The 21344-nt window shown below is 36.9% G+C and overlaps 1 protein-coding gene across 1 annotated transcript in view; it reads right to left on the reverse strand.

Moving 5' to 3' along the window:
- LOC148943717 (monoglyceride lipase-like) overlaps positions 1 to 21213 on the reverse strand; it is a 39950-nt gene extending 18737 nt beyond the window's left edge. The window contains exons 1-4 of the mRNA XM_089101018.1: positions 21190 to 21213; positions 8611 to 8791; positions 6275 to 6381; positions 440 to 576 (exon numbers count right to left, since the gene is read on the reverse strand). Coding sequence (XP_088957144.1) covers positions 440 to 576; positions 6275 to 6381; positions 8611 to 8774 — 408 coding nt within the window. The 5' untranslated portion in view covers positions 8775 to 8791; positions 21190 to 21213. The remainder of the gene's footprint in view (positions 1 to 439; positions 577 to 6274; positions 6382 to 8610; positions 8792 to 21189) is intronic.
- Between the last annotated feature and the right edge of the window lie 131 nt (positions 21214 to 21344).

Raw genomic sequence — 21344 nt, forward strand, 5'->3', positions numbered from 1 at the left:
GCAGATCTTTCAGTAATATTTGCATGAACAAAAGAAGATCTGTTTTTATGTTTAATAGCCGTAGCAACAACCAAAATTATGTTAGACTTAAGGGAGCTGAAGTTTAAAATGAAACTGAAATGGAACTAAAGTTTAAAAAGTAGTAAGTATTCGAGAGAAAACAGCATAAGGCATAAAAAATTACATTTAGTGTTTGGTTACAAAATATTCTAGAAGTTTAGTGATTGTGTTATTGTCCCTTGGTTTTCACTTTACATACAGCGTCTTACATGTACCTGCATGGTATACATTTAAAGTGACAGGAAAGTTCGATATCCGGGTTGCAGCGGTAGCTAGCAACCTAGTAAGAGACGATCAAGTCCAATGTTAAGAAATATAAAAACCTATAACTCCTAAAAAAGGAGTCAGATCAAAACAAAATAAAATTTTAAGATCTTACCATTGAATGACCCACAGCAAATCTGGGTAAGTCAGGATATAGTATTTTCATTTCGTCATAGTGTATAAAAACGTCAACGACATATTCGTCAACAACATCAACGTGGACCCTTTCACCGTCACTCAGTCCATGTCCAACTAAAAAAAAAAAAAAAAACAGTAGGCCATTAGTCTTTAAATAGTACTTTTAACGTGAATAGTTGAGCATATTGTTATTACGCAATATGGTTCCTATTATAGTGTATAAGTCAGTTTAATCCCAATACTATATGTTAAAGACAGATCTCAACTTGAAACTGCGGCCTGCCTGCCTAGACAGAGCCATCCATTCAAAAGCTGAAACCTGGGTCGAATAAACAAACAAAAAACTTCAGACAGTTCCCTTCAACACTGTCAGTACTACTCATAAACTGTCAGCTCTGGCTCAAGGCTTCAAGTCGTCGCAGCGAACAAAAACGCCTATATTCGTCAACAATGGGAAAATAGATTCTTTTGCCATAATGTTTTTCCATGTCGATTTTAGCACAGTACAGAATACAGCTGTTATCTTACTGTATAAATAGTCTCAACTACTATGCTATGCATTAAAATCGTGTATCAATTTTGAGCTGATGTCTGTCAACTTATCTGACCGAACACAGCTCTACATTAAAAAGCAGAAACACGGCTTGCAGAAACAAAAGCGTAGCAGAACAACCTCAGATGTTCCGTAGCGGTAGAACCTTCAACACTGACAGTGAAACTCACTACAACTCTGCACACCGTAAGCTCTGGCCAGCTGGTCTCTGCCAGCTAGCCTCCTCGAGTAGGTTACATTACAAGACAGAAACAATGCTTGAAGGAAAAAATACGTAACAGAACAACCTCAGACGTTCCGCTGTTATGGAATAGCCTTCAGCACTGACTGTGAAACTCCATTTCAACTTCACACACCGTAAGCTCTTGCCCAAGGCAACAACTCGGAATCCTAGCCTATAACCTAACCATATACTTAGCCTATAAGCCAGCTTTGCCTCTCATTCAGACCATCTGTCTTGGATTTTTCTCCAATTAGCCAGGGCTTGATGGCAACTTAATTTTAATTCAATAATCAATTAATTAAATCATTTATTTCATTCAGTTCGATCTTCCCCACTACAATTCCAATAGGCATTCTCAATAGGCAAAGTTCATATAATGAGAAGAATTTCAGTTTCCCAATTGTCTTCCAAGTCCTGTGGACATGTTCAGTCATTAATCTTTGAAAACCTTTTATTTGGTTTCTCCAATTGTCTTTAAATGGCTCATATAATTTCATAGACTATTTGAGTTACACCTATTCCATGACTATCTCTCTTAGTTCTGCCCTAGGATGGACGGATGATAGACTATCTATCAACAAGTGAAATGACAAAATTTTTATACAATCCTGAAAAAAAATTATGTCAGCTTTGCCTCTTACTCAGACTATCTGTCTTAGCTTTTACTCTAATTAGTCATGACTAATGGCTAATAAGACAACAACAGAATACGCTACCACGCAGAAGAATCGCTTCCAAAACTGGAAGGTTGTCTAAATATTTTGTTTTTGATAACCCAAAAGCAATTGACTATATCAGAATTTTCATTCGATAGCATTTTGGCCCTAATCTGGGCAAAATGATTTTGTTTTTTTGGCACAAGGTGGTAAAAACCTGTAGTTTTCTCTAGCCCAATCTCTTTCATTACTTAAATGGAACTCAAAATTTTCGCTTGTATGAGCCCTTTTCCGCCACTGATGTGATACGATTTACTCGGGTAAAAGAAGAAACAAAAGAGCACAAACCCGACCATCTTATCGGACAAAATTTAAAATTTTCCTTATTTTTAAATAATGGCTGAAAGCCCCCATTCTAGGATTCTCAGACATGTTGAATTTAACACTACAAATTCCACAAATGCCGTCTTCATTTTTGTTGGTATTTCCTTTCTCTAGAATCATGCAATCAGGCTTGTGCTAATAACTTTTGACGAATAACTTTAAACTTGATGAGTTCTACATATTTGGAATATATATAAAGAAAGATTATCTTGGTAAAAGAAATGTGGGACCAAATGTGGGCTGTAGGCTCAACAATGAGTTTTATGCACCTGGCATATAACTTTCCAAAACCTTCTCATCCTAAGTGTCTTAACAAAAAGCCTCAAGCACTGGATCAACTGACTGGTTTTACTGTATTTTCAAACCTTATTAATTTGGTTCAGTTACCTTACTTTTTAGTAATTTTTATATATGTTCTAACGAATCTTCCGACCAAAAAGGAAGAAAAACAAGATCTATATAATTTATTACAATCCTTGAATAAAAAATTCAAAAGGTCGTCGACTTCAGAAAGAAAAAAAATGTAGATGTCCTCCCCTCCCACGTATTAATTATGATCGTAGTTTTAAAGCGAGTATTTAACATTTTTACTAAAATGAGAGTTTTCTTTTCGTATGTGTCTTTTGTATAGTGTTTCTATATATATGATATATATATGTTTGTATATAATATATTTTTGTATATAATTTGTATATAATATATACATGTTTGTATATAATCTTTATTTTTTCATGTTTTCCCCGCTGATACGCTTCTAGATGTGAAGCCAAAATATTCAGACTTTTTCATTATTAAAAGGTTGTGTATGCGTGTTTTTTCCACTGTCTTGTTTAAAGTAATACGCCTGTTTTTCCCTATTTTCTTTTGTTTGATTAATTGTGCAAAAGTTGAAAAAGGATAAGCAAATCAAATTAATTTTAATAGAGTCCCCCCCTTGGAATTCCCTCGGCACTTTGCCCTCCCGGCAATTGGGAGAAGTTCCCTCCACGGAACTCCCTCCAACCGCGGAAAAAGTTCCCTACATGCAAAATAAGGATAGTGTTTTTAACTTTAAAAAGTATTGTTGAATGCCGAATTTAGAGTTTTCTGAAAAAGATTTTTCATTATTACTATTATTCTGGAAGAATGATAGATAACGGACTTCATAATTAACAAACCCGTTAATTGAATATCCATCAAATGTGAATAATTTCACCTGAATGAATTGTCAGTTATTTATGTTGAGGGGTTTCTAATTTTTTCAGCGTAAAGTAACCAGTTTCGTCACTAAAGAAAAGAGAGCTTAAGCACATTATTTATTCATTTATTTTTACTATTTTAAACCTTAGCATTTTAGTATTCTAAGTCAGAATCTGTCACTTTAGATAGTCTAAAAGGTAAATATAAATGAATATATTAAATATATGAAGCATGTATCATTATTGTTGACGTAGTATTATAGGGCATTTATTGTTATTATATACAATCTCTAATGTTATATTGCTACTACTACCACTGCTGGAAAGGTTACTGCGGCACCAAGGCACGTTTGGTCAACAAAGTTACGACGGCTTCTCCTCTACCCCAATCAATTTAAACTTTTACACTTACTCTGTCTCCATGACGTTCACTTTTTCATTTAATCATTGATTGTTACTTTTTCCACCCTATTCGGGAATGACCAACTTATCGATCAGCCCCAGACAGAAGGTTAAAAAGCAAAATATGTCCTGCTTCATCCGTAAAACGTCTGCTACCCATTTAAAATTTATTTCATTATAATCCCAGAAAGTGGGATAGAGTCACGTTTTCGTAAAGCTTGTTGTTTGACATATGCGAGTCAGCAGGTACATAAAACTAACCTTAGTAAATTCATCTGCAAACATTTTATAAATCTTCCTCTTCCTGTCGGAGTGCCCACTCCTCAATCCACACTTGTACGGGATTTCAAGTACGGTAATTTCCCTACTTGAAATTACCGTAGCTTCAGAAGACAGAAAATCTTGGTTCACAAACTTGTCTTCCTGTTCGTCCAATTTTTTTTTTTCAACTCTGAAAAACACCCTTGACCTAGCTTATTTTACTTTTTACATATTCACTGCGTCTTTAATAACAATATTAGCCAAGTAAGTAAAGATATCTACTTGATCAATCATCTTGTTACCCAGCATCACTTCTTTACCTACATTTATTCCTAGGCTAAGCGACTTAGTCCTCTTAAAATTAAAATTCAAACCTATTTTTGCACCCCGATCTCTCAAGCCATCACAAAATTAATTCACTTTTCCAATATTTTTATCTAGGACACTCAAGTCATCATGACACTAATGCATAATCTAAGTCCAGGCGACTTTAACATCTCATTTGATTCCAAGATCTACCCCATGCTTTTTGTGTGAAGTACAGGCTGTTTAGCCTCCAAGGTTGGCACCAAAAAGACTCTGGACCGCGTTTCGCCACTCTTTTCGGTGTAATGTTTCAGATGGATGATTTCCCACCATGATTTGACTCATTTGCACCCGTACTTAAGGAGTCCATCCCAAGATTCGATGTTTTCCATCATTGTGAAAAGCCAAGACGTACTTTCACCTTGCTTTTACTTCCAATAGGAAGGAGACTTTAACTCGAGGGACTGCTAGGTCAGGCACTGACTTGGGCTCTGCACAACATCCCTAAACCATGTGAGCCTTTTGCTCTTGATGATGGCGGGTAATAAATGTTTCAAATTTTGCATTTGCATTAGGTCCCCGTTGCTTATTCTTTGGCTACACTTGAGGTAACAAATGGTACTTAGATTCTTCCGGTCATGAAAGTCAAGAGAGTGTTTTTCTTCTGCCTTCAATAGCCAGATCTCGCATCCGTACAACGAAATGGGGCGACCACACGCCACAAGGAATTTGAGTTTGGTTTTCAGGCTCATCTACTTCTAGACCATAATGGCTTTTGTATCCCATGATTCTAAACTTGATTTTGCTCGAGACCCCACGCTTGATATAAATCAGTGATACGAGGTAAATAAATTCGTCCACCTATTCAAGCTGCTTTTCATTTATTGAGACTGACGAATTTCTAGCCAAACACAGGTACTAGGTTTTGGGTGCGATAATAACCAGGTCTGTCAGGCAAGCCTTGTTTGCTACTCCCTCTAACAAATCCATGGCTTGGACGGTTCATTCCACGTGGGGTATGCCATCGTCTTTGTATCCAATATCCTCTACTTTTTCATCACTGGTTAGTTCGATTCGGTTATTTGATCTTATGGATCATTTGAAGATCCAGCCAACGCTCTCCCACAGCCTTTTTTTGTGTTCCTTGGGACGAAGTTCAGTAAAATAATCCTCATAAACGGAGACAGGACACAACCTTGCCTCACTCCTGATTCAACACCAAACCAGCTACTAAGCTCACTTCCTACCACAACCACAACAATATTGCTGTCGTATACAGTACTAATCATTTTAATATATTATCTGGTATAAAATACAAGGACAGTTCGTTGTATAGCTCGTCCATCCGCTTAATCAAGTACCTGTTTACAATCTATAAATTTGTAAACTAAAGGGGTCTGATGGTCCAGACACTTCTTAATTGTTAATCTCAGATAAAAAGTCGATAAATAAATCCTCTCATCTTCCTAAAGTGAACACTTTTTCTCTGAAATTGTATCTAAAGCATATCCTAGTCTAATGAGTATCATAGCACTAAACAATTCGCTTCCTACAGAAACCAAGCCATAATCTTTAGAATTATCAAACTCACTCTTATCACCTTATTATAAAAGTGGTGTGCTTGAAAATTCCCTAAGACACTAGGTTACCTTCTCATTATTATATATTATATAATGTTTACGTATTATACAGTATTATAATTTTGATACAACTTTACCCTCTCTATCAAATGTAATACATATATAGTATGGTACATGAATAAAACACATAATTTTGTTTTACTAATCCACAATACTAAGAATTTCTGTTTGTTCTTATTTTAATGAGCGTTATCTAGAGCTGTACTTACTGTGATCATGTCCAAATGCCAGGATTCCTTCTTTTGCAAATTTTCTACCCAGCTCGTCATACCATTGTAGATGTTCTGCCAAGCCGTGAATTAACATAACTATACCTCTGAAAGGAAAATAATATAATAAGAGCTAAAACTAAGAAATTTGACACATTTTATAGCCACGCCTTCCGGTCTATATCCAAATTCTTGGCTTTACTACTAGAAACCTGTTCCGATGATACCCAGATACCCGATACTTGCATCTGGCATATAGGCAAGAATTCATCCTCCCCACCTTCATTCCTTCTTTATCTCTATAATTTTGAAGATTTTTCTTTTGCCCTCGCCCAAAACCCATAAATACGTATGATTTCAAAACAGTATAATCTACAAGGCTTTTCTCTTTATTAAATATGTTCTTTGGAACGCCCTCTGTCCATTCTGAGGGCGCGTCTGTGCTACCTTTGCTATTTTTTTGTGGTACCCTTTAAAGACCATCTATAGTAGTTTTATCTCAGTAAAAACACATGTTTAGACAATCTGATAGGCTTATGTATGTTTTTAATTTAATGTTTAGGCGTATGTTTTTAATTTAATCACCAGAAAAGCCTTAATCACCAGACATACCTTATACAGGTATGTTTCTAATTTAATCACCAGAAAAGAATAGTCCTGACCTGGACAAGGACAAATGTAATGAAATGCCCCACTTTTATTCTAGCCTTTCTAAAAAACTTACATTCATACTACTAGCTTTCTGCTAACAGATAACATTTTTTGAATGGTTTAGATACCTCTTTTATATTCTTCCAGCATTTTCTGTAATTCCACTTATTTTAGAAACTCCTTTATGAGACAAAAAAACTAAAAGCATTGCTTGTAGCAGAAAAATCCTAGTAATGGATATCTAACAGACCTTAAGAATGGTAAATGTGATGACAAGCAGATTGTAAACAAAGCTTAATAACAAAGAAAGAATGACATTAGAAAATGTGCGTATTCAACTTAATAAGAAACGAAAGCTCGGAGATTCTTTTTGCCCCTCCACTCCTTTACCAAAATTCTACTTATACTTAAGATAACGTCGAGGAAACAAAGTACATTAACTGACAAGGAAACTTGTAGCTTCTGTAACTTATTATAGTGGTCTTCTTCCATTAAATACAGGAACAATTCAAACAAGCTTGGCAGTGTCATATCTTTTTAGATATGACGCTGCCCTCCACGCAAACGCAAACGCAGCTTAATATCTAACATAATAATCACAAATAATAATTCTAACTTTCATTATGTATATCTCTCACCTTGAAATGACACTTTAATTGCCCCTAAACGCAATAATTGACTCCTAAAGCCAATTTTTCATTTTGAGGTTTTCCAGAAAAACCGAAAAGCCTAATCAACCAATGACACTAAAGGAAAACTTTTTTTTTAATTTAGCACAGAAAAACTGAGTTTTTGAAAGGCTGATTTATTTGGAAACCACCAAGCAGGAGCGTCCCGAGGCTCATTTCATTGGGGGGAGGGGGGGGGTTGTGATCTTCGTAAATTTTACCGAATCGCTACCTTATTTGTGCCGAATTTTCTGCAGAAATCTAGAATTTTGCTTAATTTCGGCCGATTTTGCAAAATTTCTTTGGCAAAAATTTTACCGAATGCCAAAAAAGTTGGGGGGGGGGGCGTGCCCCTCGTCAATATAAAAAGCGACTTACAACTAACTTGCTATATTGTGAGCTACAGAGGAAAAAAGACAGGTTTTCACAATTTATGTACATGTTTGAATAGGATTTCACTACAGCAAATTTTCCCAACAGTGATTTGAATTTTTTTCTTTGCTGGATACAGAAAAAAAAAACAGGAATTAAAAACATAATATGAATGTTTTCAATGGGTATTGTTTGTGCAGAGCAAATACTTAGGCTATATAGAATAAGGATAACTTTTTAAAGAGTAAATAATTAGGATACCAAATAATTAGGAAAGATAAGAAGTAATTTCAGGGATAATATTACTGTTGTCTACTTTTTTGAAAAAGTTAATTCATAAGTGGCATGACCTTTTTTGAAGGGAAGAGAGGGGCATTTCCCCTCAAGTATTTGATTTAGTTTGGTGTACCTAGTTTGGTGATCAGATTTTGTTATTATCAGTTAAAATGCCTTTGTTGGTAAATCCGCTAAAAAATTGAAAAAAAAACAACAGAATTGCCTCCCCCCAATTTTGAAAAATCTGTTTTACCCACACGTTCCATAAATTTCATAAACTGATGCCACTAGTTAGTTTATGCAATTTGTCTCCTCTCAAGGCCACTTGTAACTATAAAAAAAAAAAATCAGATAGGCAATGACAAGTACCTTGGCTTCCCAACTGGTCTCCAATATCTACAGTGAAGCTTCCGATTACCACCACCATCTAGCTTCCCTTCAACTGGTTTCGTGGGGTCAGCATCATCAACTGGTGCATATATAGCTTCTTTTATCAAACATAGTTGTTCATTCAATTTTGATTCTTCACACATTTTACAAAAAAAATAACCTGTAAGCATAAAAAGGATTTATTAATTAATCAAAACTTTGAGTAATGATGATCATTCATCCTTGATAATAGGAAGGTAAAAAAAATAGTTTAGGCATGGAGAACAGCTAATTAAGTCAAACAACACACTGGAATAAAATCGAAATTTTAAACTTAATCTGGAATACAGCTAATACGAAGACAACCGGTGATGCTACAAACTAGGCTACTATTATTACTACTAACAACTCACTGCAGCACCAAGCCATCTGAGATCAACACAGTTACGTATGCTGCTTTTCCATTCCAATCTATTCAAAGCCTCCCTCTTAATACCCGACCCTTAAATCTTGCATTACAACATCCCCTACCCCATTCGGGGACGACCTGCTTTTTGTTTAGCCCTAGACGGTTGACCAACAAGGACAAACTTTGGTAATCTGTCATCCTTCATCTGCAGAACGTGTCCTAGCCATCTTAACTATTTCCTTGTTATAGCCCAAGAAAGCGAGATTGAACCACATTTTTTGTAAAGCTTAGTGTTTGACATACACACAGTCAGTCGGGTACCCAAAACAATCTGTAGGCACTTTCTCAGGAAAACATCTAGCAAATCTTCCTCCAGGTTTGGAGCGCCCCCAACTTCAGAACCATACTTGACTGTTGCCATCACTGTAGCAACCAATATTTTAATTTTGGTTTGCAGACTGATCTTCCTAATCTTACAATTTTTTTTTTAACTGTGAGAAACACTCTAGGCCTTGGCTATTCTACTTTTAACATCTTCACTGCTCCCATCCTCTTTACTAGTAATACTACCTATGTAAGTGAATCTGTCCACTTGATCAATCCTCTCGTTACCCAATATCACTTTTCGCCTTCATCTGTTTCTATTCTTAGCAACTTGGTCTTCTTAAGATTAATTTTCAAACCTATTCTTGCACCCCGAACTCGCAAAACCTCTAACAGTTCAGTCATCCTGCTAATATTTTCATCTAGGATAATAAAATCATCAGTATAATGTAAGTCTAGGAGAGTTTTACTTCCTCATTTGATTCCGTATTCTCCCATTGCCTTTACTGTCTTCCTTAGACAGTTCTTTAAATGAATCATATAAACGGGGATAGAATGCGACCCCACTTAAATCTTGACTTAATATGAAACCAGCTACTAACCTGATTTCCTACCTTAAACGCAGCAATGTTACTCTTGTGCATAGCTCTAATCAGTATAATGTATTTATCTGGTATAACATACAAGGATATGACCTTTACTAAAGCTTTTCTATCGGCTGAATCAAACGCTTGCACATAATCTACAAAACTGAGGACTACAGGTATTTGATGACTAAAGGAGACCCTAGACAGTCAATCATTTTGATCAAAAGCTTCAGTCAATTGATTGACTCAAGCATGGCTGACCGTCTAGGAACCTGTTTGACGCTTAAGTCAAGCGTTGACAGTAATTGATAGAAAGTTTGAATGACTCAATCATTTTGATCCAAAGCAGTGTTAGATTAGCTTTGGTCGAGACTGAAGGGTCAAGTGAAGGTTGGTTGAAGCAGACGTTAATCGATTGACGGAAACTTTTGATCAAAATGATTGACCATCTAGGGCCTCCTTAAAACACTCCCCAAATATTAATCTAAGAGTAAAAATTTGGTCAACGCATCTTCTACCCTTCCTAAAATCACAGGTCATTTCTTGAAATTTTATCTACACTATCTCTAAATTTACAAACTATTTTCCTAAATTTATTCCATCTATCTTCTACATTGTCATGTTTTAAACTCTCCAGTTGATTATTCAATTATTCCTGGAAAGTTACTCTCAAATTCTCATCCTGGAGTCTCTAGACGCCATAGCTTCCTAGAAAGTAGTTACCCTACCTAAATTTAGCTTTGAATTAACCCTAGACGCTACTAGATGGTGATCTTTCAGCATCAATAGCAGTAATCCTATATACCATAGTATCTTGTGTTGATACTGCTAGTCTTCCGTTTACAATAACATAATCAATAAAGTTAGCTGTCATACCATCATGTGAATACCATGTTAAATAATGGGCCGTTTTAGGACCAAATACTGGATTGGTTATAACTGGTTTTTTATACCTACAAAACTGCAGCAGCCTCTAACCATTATTGTTTTATTTTCCTACACCAAATTTAACAACGCTAGAATACCATGTATCCCTATTTCTACCAACCTGGGCATTAAAATCCCCTAGTATAATTACCAAATTTCTACCTAGGACCCACTCTACTTGTTCCCACAGCTGTAAGTAAGTGGTGTAAATCAACAGAAAACTAGGGGGGTGGCAAAATGAAAGCTGCAAAGTCTATGGGGCTATATGGTAGGTAGGGGGCAACTTTTTTCAAGCAAAATAAAAAAAAAGGTACTTTTCAACGGAAATACGACAATAAAGGTATTTTCCAAAACCTAAAGGGAAACACATACCCCCCCTAAGGGATAATCCTCGAACATATAAAAAATGGCTGCAAGGAGTAAAAATGGATCTAGAAATGACAACAAGAGACAATCAGGAAAAAAGAAGAAATTTTAGAGCCAGTGAAAACAAGAAATAATACAAATATTATTGTCAAGACTTCTGCTCTGCAACCCTCAGTCTCAAAACAATAAAGATACAATGAAGCCAACGAAACAAAATAAAAAGGCAAGGCTAAAAACAAATAAAAAGCCAGCCCTCATACATGAAATGCAAAATGACATCTGAAGAAAGATCACAAATATTAAGCGAATATAAAATTCTCATTTGACAATTTAACTTCTATAAAGGTGTGTTGATAAACTCATCTCTATCTAGATTTTGAAATATCTGAATTTCCATTAGGTTGCAAATAGAAAATTGTGTAAAATTTTGCAAATATTCACATCAGAAGCAAAGCTATAGCGTTGCTTATAGCAAAGGCCATAAGGCTTCAATGTTCTATTATTATTTTTTTCCCAGGGGCACTTCACACAAAAGGGATGGTGGTATAAACTTTGGAGGAGGCTCATTTGATTGGAAATCAGAAGTTCTAGTGCCCTTTATAAGAGTCAAAAGTGATCAAGAGGGCAACTACCCCCCCCCCCTCTACGCCCTTTTTCCCCAAATGCATATGATAAAAATTTTGAGATATCCATTTTGTTGGAAATAGTTTCAAGATCAGACAACAAAACTTCAGGTTGAACAAAACCTCTCACAGCCCGGGGGCAGGCATTGTAAGTTATACACTGGGGGCATATATGGTTCTTATGGAAGGGATGCTTGTATAAACTTCAGAGCAGGCTCATTTGATTTGAAATTGAAACTTCTAGTTTACTTATTAAGAGTCAAAAGAGATTGGAGGGCAATTAGCCCCCCCCCCCGCCCTTTTCCCCAAGCCCATCCAATAAAAATTTTGAGATAGCCATTTTGTTAAAAATATCTAAAACATCAGATAACAAAACTCCAAGGTCAACGCAAACCCCCAGAGCCCGGGGGCAAGTGCTTTAAGTTATGCCTCAGGGGTATACAAGGTTTTTATGTAAGGGGTGAGTGTATAAACTTCAGAGGTGGCTCATTTGATTGGAAGTTGAAAGTTCTAGTTACCATTTTATGAGTCAAACGGGATCAGAAGGCATCCCCCCCCAAACACACACGCACATAAACACCCTCTTTCCCCAAATACATCCAATTGAAATTTTGAGATTGCCAATTTGCTTGAATTAGTGCAATGATAAGACATCAAAAACTTTGGGGTCAACACAACCCCCCTACAGACCAATCTTACTCAATCTTGCTCAATCTCACTCAATCTCGGGGAAGAGTTGTAACTAATGTCCTGGGGGTATCTAAGGTTTTTATGGAAGAAGTGGTCGTATAAACCTGGCACAGGACTCAAATGATTAAAAATTGAAATTTCTAATTCCTTTTATTTCTAAGTCATTTTATTGAAAATGGTTCAAACATTAGATAACAATCACTAAAGCATTGACACAGCCCCCCATTCCCAGTGACAAGTGTTTCAAGTTATGCCCTGGGGGCATATAAGGTTCTCATGTAAGGGGTTGCCGTATAAACTTCAGAGGTAGCTCATTTGATTGGAAATTGAAAGTTCCAGTTACCTTTTTTAAGAGACAAATATGATCAGAAGACATCTATCACCCCCTCTTTTCCTTAAATACATCCAATTTCTTTGAAATAGTCCAATGATCAGATAACAAAAACTTCTGGGTCAACATGCCCCCCCCCCCCCACAGCCTGAGAAAACTAAGGGTTGTAAGTTGTGCCCCGGGGGCATATAAGGTTTTTATAAAAGAGATGGTGGTATAAACTTCGGAGGGGAATCAAATAATTAGAAATTCAAAGTTCTAATTCCCTTTTTAAGAGCCAAAAGTGATCTGATGGCAACTAGCCCCCCCCCCACACCAACCCTCTTTCCCCAAACTCAACCAATAAAAGTTTTGAATTTGTTTTAGTTATAAAACAAATTATATTAAAAATATTCTGCTTGTACAACTTTGAAAACAAAATAAAAATTGCAAATCTTGAATTGTGGAGCTTTCAGCAGTTAAATTTCATTACACATAAAATATTAAGTTTAAATTAGTTCTTCCCAGCCCCCATGGCAAAAAATGTAAGATGCATTATTTTTCATTTAGAAAGGGGGACTGTTTGATCACGAGTGCATGCAAAAACACTAAGGGTATTGAGGTGGAATTTTACCAAATGTCAAAGGGAATGTTGAGGGATGTGGAACAGCTAAGGGTCAGAATATTCAATCAAAAGATAGGCTACTATGTGCATCTAGGTTGTCAGAAGGGCATATTTAAAATATCCAAGCAACAGCTGATGGAATTTAGTTGGAACTTTCATGAAAATTAGAACTATTAAATGAGAATTAGATTCCAGTGTATCTACAAGATCTTAGGAGAGGTTAAGGGTCAGAATATTCAATCAAAAAGATTCTATGTGCATCAAGGTTGTCAAAAGGGTGTATCTAGAATATCCCTAGAATGACCCCCCCCCAACAGTGGCATTTAGTTTGAAATTTCATTGAAATAAATTTCTTCAAGCTTATTTGATTAGAAATTTCTTGTGCCCTTTTTAGTCCAAAGTGATTGGAGGGTAACTAGCCCCCTCCTTGCGCTGCTATATGCTCTCAAATGTGTTCAATTAAAAATTTTAAATAGCCATTCTGATCAAAATAGTCCAAAGGCCAAATAACTATGGTTCCAGGGCTGAACCTCCAAGCTCTGAGTATAGGGCTGTGAGGTATGTAAGTTGCTTAATATTACTTTGATAAGAGGTTTTACTGATTTTTTGGCAGCTTTAATTTATGGAGAAAGGGCTGTAAGTCATGCAAGTCGCTTGTTGTTACTTATGCAAATCAAATCAATATATGCAAATCAAGCTCAAAACAAACAAAAATCCCAACAAACAAGAGTTTGAGTACTGTCTTCATCTCTCACTGTAAAAGTCGAAAACCTACTGCGTCTTTGGCGCTTTACTGAAAACGAATTATATTACAAATACTTTATAATGTACTTATTACAATATTGAAAATAAACATACAAAATTACATTAAAATTAAATATTGAACTGATGATCTTTCAACAGTTAATATCATTATATACTAAATTTCATTTTAATTTTATTAGTTCTTTTCAAGACTGTTTAAGACAAATATATTTTCGCTGCAAAAAAGAGTTTGGATACTGCCCCCTTCCCTAACTGTAAAAGTCTTAAGCATACCACATCACAATATTTTCTTTTCCAGTTATTACAGCATTGAAAATGAAAATAAAAATTACAGTGAAATAAAATCTTGAACTGATGATCTTTCAACAATTGGTATCATTACATATTAAATATTTAGTTTAGTTTTATTTGCACTTTCCAAGACTGTTCAAGACACATAGTTTTCAGTAAAGCGCCAATAATGCAGCAGGTTTTAGACTTTTACAGTGAGACAAGGAGGCAGTACCCAAACTCTTGTTTGTAGGGATTTTTGTTCATTTCAAGCTTGATTTGCATATTCAATTTAATTTTAACTCCTTTTAAGATTTATTTATCCATTTATATTAATACATATTGTATGTTTGTTTTCTATGGTTGTTAATTTAATATCTGTTCGTTTTGGGTTTCATTTATACTTCAATAGCATAATATTTTTGTTTGTTTTAAGCTTGACTTGTATATTCAATTGAAACTTTACTCATTTTAAGGTTTATTTATTCAGTTATATTAGTAACTGTTGTATGTTTTTTTTTTTGCTATGGTTGTTTCTTTAATTTCTGTTTGTTTTGGGTTTCATATATTCTTTAATGGTAATTTCTGATTGTTTTGAGTTTTTGTATATTTTTATTTCTTCTTACCTTAAGTAAGATATGGCCTTTACTTTCCTTTGAAAAACTTATTTTTTGAAAGTTTTTTTTTAATTAATCAGTTAACAAAGTTAGCAAGTTTCTGTGCCATCAAAATATTTAGTAACAAACTTGATCATGTGCTCTACAGAAGCTTTTGTAAATAAGTACTGGGTAAAAACTGCCTCAACTTTATATCAATTTTTTATTCAACATCTTTGACTTTAAATCAGTTGCTTACTTACAATTCTCTTGTGAAGATGGTTCTTTTATTGACCAAATGAAAGAACAAGTCTTTTCAACTGAAAGTAAAGAGCAACATTAAAACTTAAAATGAACAGATATTATTATGTATAAAAGGGAAGTTCCCCTTTCTTGAACTCTTGCTCTTTACACTTAAGTCTTAAAATTCTTTAAAATGCTCCTCATTTAAATTCAATGGCCCTTGTGTTTAAGCAATCTTTCTTAAAGAATAATAACAAAAGTCAAACTTTAGCGCAAAGAGCAAGGGTTGATGAAGGGGCAGCTGCCCTCATATACAGAATGATTTCTATTTGTTTTAAGCTCTAGTGTTTCTCCTTACTTTCAGCTGAAGAACAATTTTTTTTTAAAATGTAATCTACTTAACTTTATTTTATCTAACCTTACTGGAAATACCCTTCCCCCTTGTGCAAAATTTCCCTGGAAACTTTTTTCTCCACAAGAAATTCTCAAGTGTGTAAAATCCTCACTGCAGAAAATTACCCTCCCCCCAATATATGTATATTCCTCAATGCAAAATACTATATGTGAAGAAAGGGCAAATTACATAATTTACAGTTCTTTTCTCAGGGATTATGGGGGGGGGGGTATGTCACCCATAAAGACAGTCATTGGACCTTTCAACTATGCTGAATCAAATGGCTATCTCAAAATTTCTATCAGATGTTTTTGGGAAAAAGGGCGGGGGAAGGGGGGGGAGTGTTTAGTTGCCCTCTAATCTTTTTGGGCAATTAAACAGAACTAGAGCTTTCAATTTCCATTGAAAGCTCTTCTTAACAAAATTTTCTCATTTTCAGAGCAATATCAAAAACTGTGTGTCTTAGAAATGTAAGTATTTCTGGACCAAATTCACTTTCATTAAATTTGAAAATGACATCAGACTGGAACAATTCTTGTCAATTTTTTGCAAACCCTTCCATAAAGCATTGGGTACCAAATGGATCTTGCAGGTACCAATATCAAGGAGACCTTTGCTACCTGTCAATTCACTTTTTTCAATGTCAATCAGTAAGAAAAGTTTTTTGTTCACATTTGGACCATCAAAATTAACACTAGTAGTTTAGAGATAGATAAACCACTCTTATTGAATGGGATATGACCAATAAGTGCACTTTTCATATGTCTTTCTACCACTTGTTTCATCTTTTGGGACCAGAATTGGATCCTCATTTGAAGCTCTTTCTTACTTTCCATGTTTGTGGTTTTGTCAAATTACAACTCTTGCTGACTTCATCAAGGGTCATCTTCCAGAAATTGGTGTCCAAGAGCTTTGGTTACAAAATAGGCAAACTTAGTTTGCCCAAAGGAGAAGTTTTGACCACTGTATCTCTGAACATTTTTCCAAATACATCTGCAGAAGTCCCAGAATAGTCAGATTCAATCATTTTCAGAGCCCAACTTTTGCAACTGTTGTCTCATCCTGCACTAGATAAGCACTTAAGTGCATGGGCAATTTTGCCAGTTTGCCACTCCCCATGGAATATGCTGCCAAGAGACAAAGCTGATTTGGTGTTAGCTTTATGGAAACATTCTTCTTATGTTCAGCAGTTCTGGTGTGCTGCAGTAAAGCCAAGGAGGCCTTATGGCAGACAAGCAATGTATTTGCAGATAGAACAGTAGAAAGAGAACAGATCTCCCAGAACAGCTCTACACCACTCTTTCATTTGGTGTCCCATCACATCTTTCTCTTGCAACCAAGTCCAGTGGTGTAATTTTGTCAAAATCTTGTACTATAAAAATAGTACCATAAAGGTGAAGATATATTAGAGAAAAGTGATCTGTTTCTCTGGATGCTTCAATTGTGCAGGCTTATCTTAGTTTTGACAAGATTTTATCCAAAAAATAAATTTCAGTTTGGTGGCAAACCAAGGTCTGGGAGGGGCAGTTGCCCCCTTGCCCCACAGCAAATTACACCCCTGAGCAAGTCTCCTTGAATTTGCACTTTTCCATTTTTATTCAAATTGAAACTTCAAACCATAAACCTTAATAAAAGAAAAGAAGATCTTAGAAAAATATATAGGCTATTACCAGAAATGCATTCAAATAAAAAAGGGCACTAGGAAATAGTCTAATAGTTTAAGAAACATATGTAGCTCAAAATTGTGCAAGAAACTGGTTTTAAAACCCCCTCCATGGGTTCCCATATGGCGGGGGGGCGGCAGCCTCCCCCCTGGCTGAATGATGGTGCCTTATATTTTATTTTTGTTTTGAGAGTTATATTATACAGCAATGGAAGTGCTGATTAGACCAGCTAAGGCCTCCCCAAAAATTCAGCTTATGGGCTGTATGGGTGCCAATGACCACCTCCTTTGTATTTTGTGCTTAAAGCAATTCTCTTATTTTTATTTTTCTCTGTGTGTAAAAGTGACACCCAGAAAAGAGGGATAAAATTTATATTAATAGATTGTTCAGGTAGCTTAAAAATAAACTTACCTGTATAGTCAGAACTGCATCCTGAACCCAAATTTCACCAGTATTTGCATTAGAAATGAACTTTACCTCCACCTAGGTAGGCTAGGCTATATTCTAATTCAGGGCCTATATTTGTGCATAAGGGGGGGGGTAAAGTTCATTTTTGATATGAGGTGGGTGGTGCCCACCCCAAAGACACTCAGTATCTAGGCAAGTCCTAGCTCTAATTAGATCCCAGGCCTAGGGTCAGTTGGGCCTGCAACCCTCCACCCAAAAATTTTACCACAACAAAAAACAATGATACTGCCTCGGATGACCAACCCCCCCCCCCTTTACCTTCCACGACCCCAGCATGTCCCCAGACCAGTTTCAGACCATCAAATGAGCCTTATTGATGAAGGTGGAATACAACTTGCTACCTGGAATGTACTCACACTCAACTTTCCTGGAGCTAAATCAATGCTTGCCTATGAGCTAAAACACTTCAACATAGCTATTGGTGAAGGATGTCACCTGATCTGGTGACTCAAAAAGCAAGACAAATGGTGTAGACCTTGCACTAAATGCCAGAGCCAAGAGATGCCTTCTCTCTTATAATCAAATTTCAGATAGAATACTGATGGCTCAGCTCCAGCACAAGCATGGAAAGTGGATAATTATTGTATGCTATGCTCCCACCAATCTGAGTCCTGTGGGAGTGAAGGATCAGTTCTATGTGGAGCTCTCAGTAACCCTGTCTAGTCCCACCCCACAACATTGTCACACTTCTAGGAGACCTTAACGCAACAGTAAATGACAAGAAGGGCGTGTGGAGAAGTGTTCTCAGCCCTGTGCCTCCAGATTCACTGAATGACAAAGGACAATGACTCCTTCAGCTCTGCAATATGCATAATCTGGTCATATCAAACACACTCTTTCAGAGACAAGATATACACAAATACACTTGGTATAGTAACAATGGCCACACAAAGAAGATTACCATAGAGATATGCTCTTGCTATCTCTAACTGGTTTAGCTGCCTCCAAGTTCTGGATGACCCTGAAGTAGCATGGAAGTCTTTCAAAGACAATATACTCAATTCTGCTGGCAGTACCATTGGCCTCAGCAGACACAAGAATAAACCCAGGATATCCCAGGAGACTCTGTCTGTAATCAAGCTGTGCTGGAAGGCCCACTTAGCAAGGAATATGCCAGAGTAAAGATGACTCAATGACCTGTGCAATAGCCTACTGCACAGTGATAGGAAGACCTTTGTTGACCAGAAAGCCAGCGATCTTGAAGATGCTTCAAGGAAAGGAGACACCTGCTCCCTGTACAAACACCTCCGCGAGCTGACGGAAGGGAAGGCTTCCACCAGGAGCCGTGTTTTGTCTGCTGATGGAAGCATGCCAACTCTCTGCCTGGAGTAGTCATTTCTCAATGCTTCTGAATGCCAAGGCAGTTGCTCATCCCAACCCTGATCTGATTCAAGCAGCCATGACCACACCCAAGGCTACTTTCAACCTTGTATTGCAACCATTTACCACCTCTGAGATCCAAAATGCTGTAAAACAGTTAAATAATAATTGATCCCCCAGCATCTGTGGTATTTCTGCAGAACTCCTCAAGTATGGGGGTGCAGCAATGATTCTGTGGCTCCAGCTAATCTTCTCAGCTCTATGAACAATGGAAAGCATACCAAATGACTGGCGTGCTGGCATCATATTGCTGCTCTGGCAACATATGGGCAGCTGTCAAATCTGCTCCAACTATTGTGGGATCATGTTTCTCTCCATTCCTGGTAAACTCTTTGCCATGTCACTCCTGGACAGGTGTTCCACCTTTTTGCATAGAAAGAGAAGAGTCCAGCAAGCCAGATTCATGCCTGGCAGGTCAACAACAGAGCAAATGTTTACTATGCACCAGTTGATTAAGAAGATGTGAGAGTTCCACCAAAAAGCATACATTGCATTTGTGGACTTTAAGGCTGCCTTTGATTCTGTTGATTGCCATTCACTTTGGCTGATACTAAGAACTATGGGTCTACCCAAGAAATATTGCTCACTTTTTGAAAAGCTGTATGAGGATACAGAAAGCTGTGTGCAAGTCAATGGAAGATGCAGTCCCACATTCTCAGTGAAGACTGGCATCCAGCAAGGTTGCGCCACCACTCCTGAGCATTTCAACTGCGTCATAGACCATGTTATGACCAGCACAACAAATTGCCTTCAGTTTGGAGACCGGCTACTCTCTGATGCTGACTTTGCCAACAACATAGTGCTAGTTGCAAGCACTGTCAAAAAGGTCATCAAAGCTCTCCAGGTGCTCTCAGAAGAAGCCTTGAAAGTTGAACTGAAGATCAACTGGTAGAAAACCAAAGTTATGCCCCTTGAGCCCCCCCCACATCCTGTTCTACTGTAAAGGAAGTCAACATCAGAAGCAACTGAGTAGATGTGGTTGAAGACTTCACTTACCTGGGATCTAATCTGTTAATTGATGGCTTGATCACAAAAGAGCTTACATCTTGAATTGCCAAAGCTTCAGCACTTGTTGGGAGGCTTAGCAGCATCTGGCAAAAGCCAAACATAAATCACTTTATGAAAATGCACATTTACAATGCGTCAGTCAGCACTGTCTTGCTGTATGGAGTGGAGATGTGGCCAGCTGCAAAATCTATCCTCAGCCCCATCAATGTTGCACAGACTAAACATCTCTGAAGAATTGAAAGACTTCACTGGACTGACTTTGTTAGCAACCATACTCTCCTGTCATGTACTGCTCAAACTCCTTTCTCAATGCAGCTTGCCCAGCATACTGTTTGGTGGTATGGCCACCTCCTTTGCATGCCATTTGACACCCTAGCACAGGTCGCATTTGACTTTGACCCCACCCTACATGGATGGAAGCAACCCAGAGGATGCCCACCCACTAGGTGGTAAGACAAAGCCAATGAATTCCTCACCCAAGCCCACATCCCAGTGGAAGAAGCTGCAAGCCTAGCAAGCAATAGGTCAACCTGGAGGCACTTAGTCTCATTGTTCTCTACACCAAACCCTTGGCAGGAGTCTTAAGTAAAGTAAGTCAAGAATGTTAAATTTGGATTCAGGATGCAATTCTGACTACAGAGTTAAATTTGAAATTTACCCTACCCCCCCTATATGAAAAAAATACCCTGAATTGGTATACATAGAGGGTGGGGTAGCCCCCATTGCATTTGCTTGCTGAACAGCACATGAAATGGAGATCAGCACTACATGTAGAGACAGTAAAAGCTAGGCCTATATTTTATCACATAGTAAAACAAAGTCCAAATCCATCTAAGGTTACTACATTTTTTGATCAAAATTAGTGTTCGAAACTTTTACATAATAAACCAATTTAACTCGCCCTGGTGTTGCAAACTTGGGCCTACTTACTTCTTTATAACTTCTAAATAGTCACGTTTGCTACAATTTAAAAAATTATATCAAAGTGCCATCTTTAATTTAGATATTTCGAAATCATAGGGAAAGGGGCTTGCGGAAAGAGTCGTTTTCAAGGGAGCTATCAAAAAGAAAAAAGAATAAGGGCC

The sequence above is a fragment of the Artemia sp. Qi Xiang Cuo genome, chromosome 15 (genome assembly GCF_049724085.1).
Source record: "Artemia sp. Qi Xiang Cuo chromosome 15, ASM4972408v1, whole genome shotgun sequence".
In the NCBI taxonomy this organism is placed as follows: Eukaryota; Metazoa; Arthropoda; class Branchiopoda; order Anostraca; family Artemiidae; genus Artemia; species Artemia sp. Qi Xiang Cuo.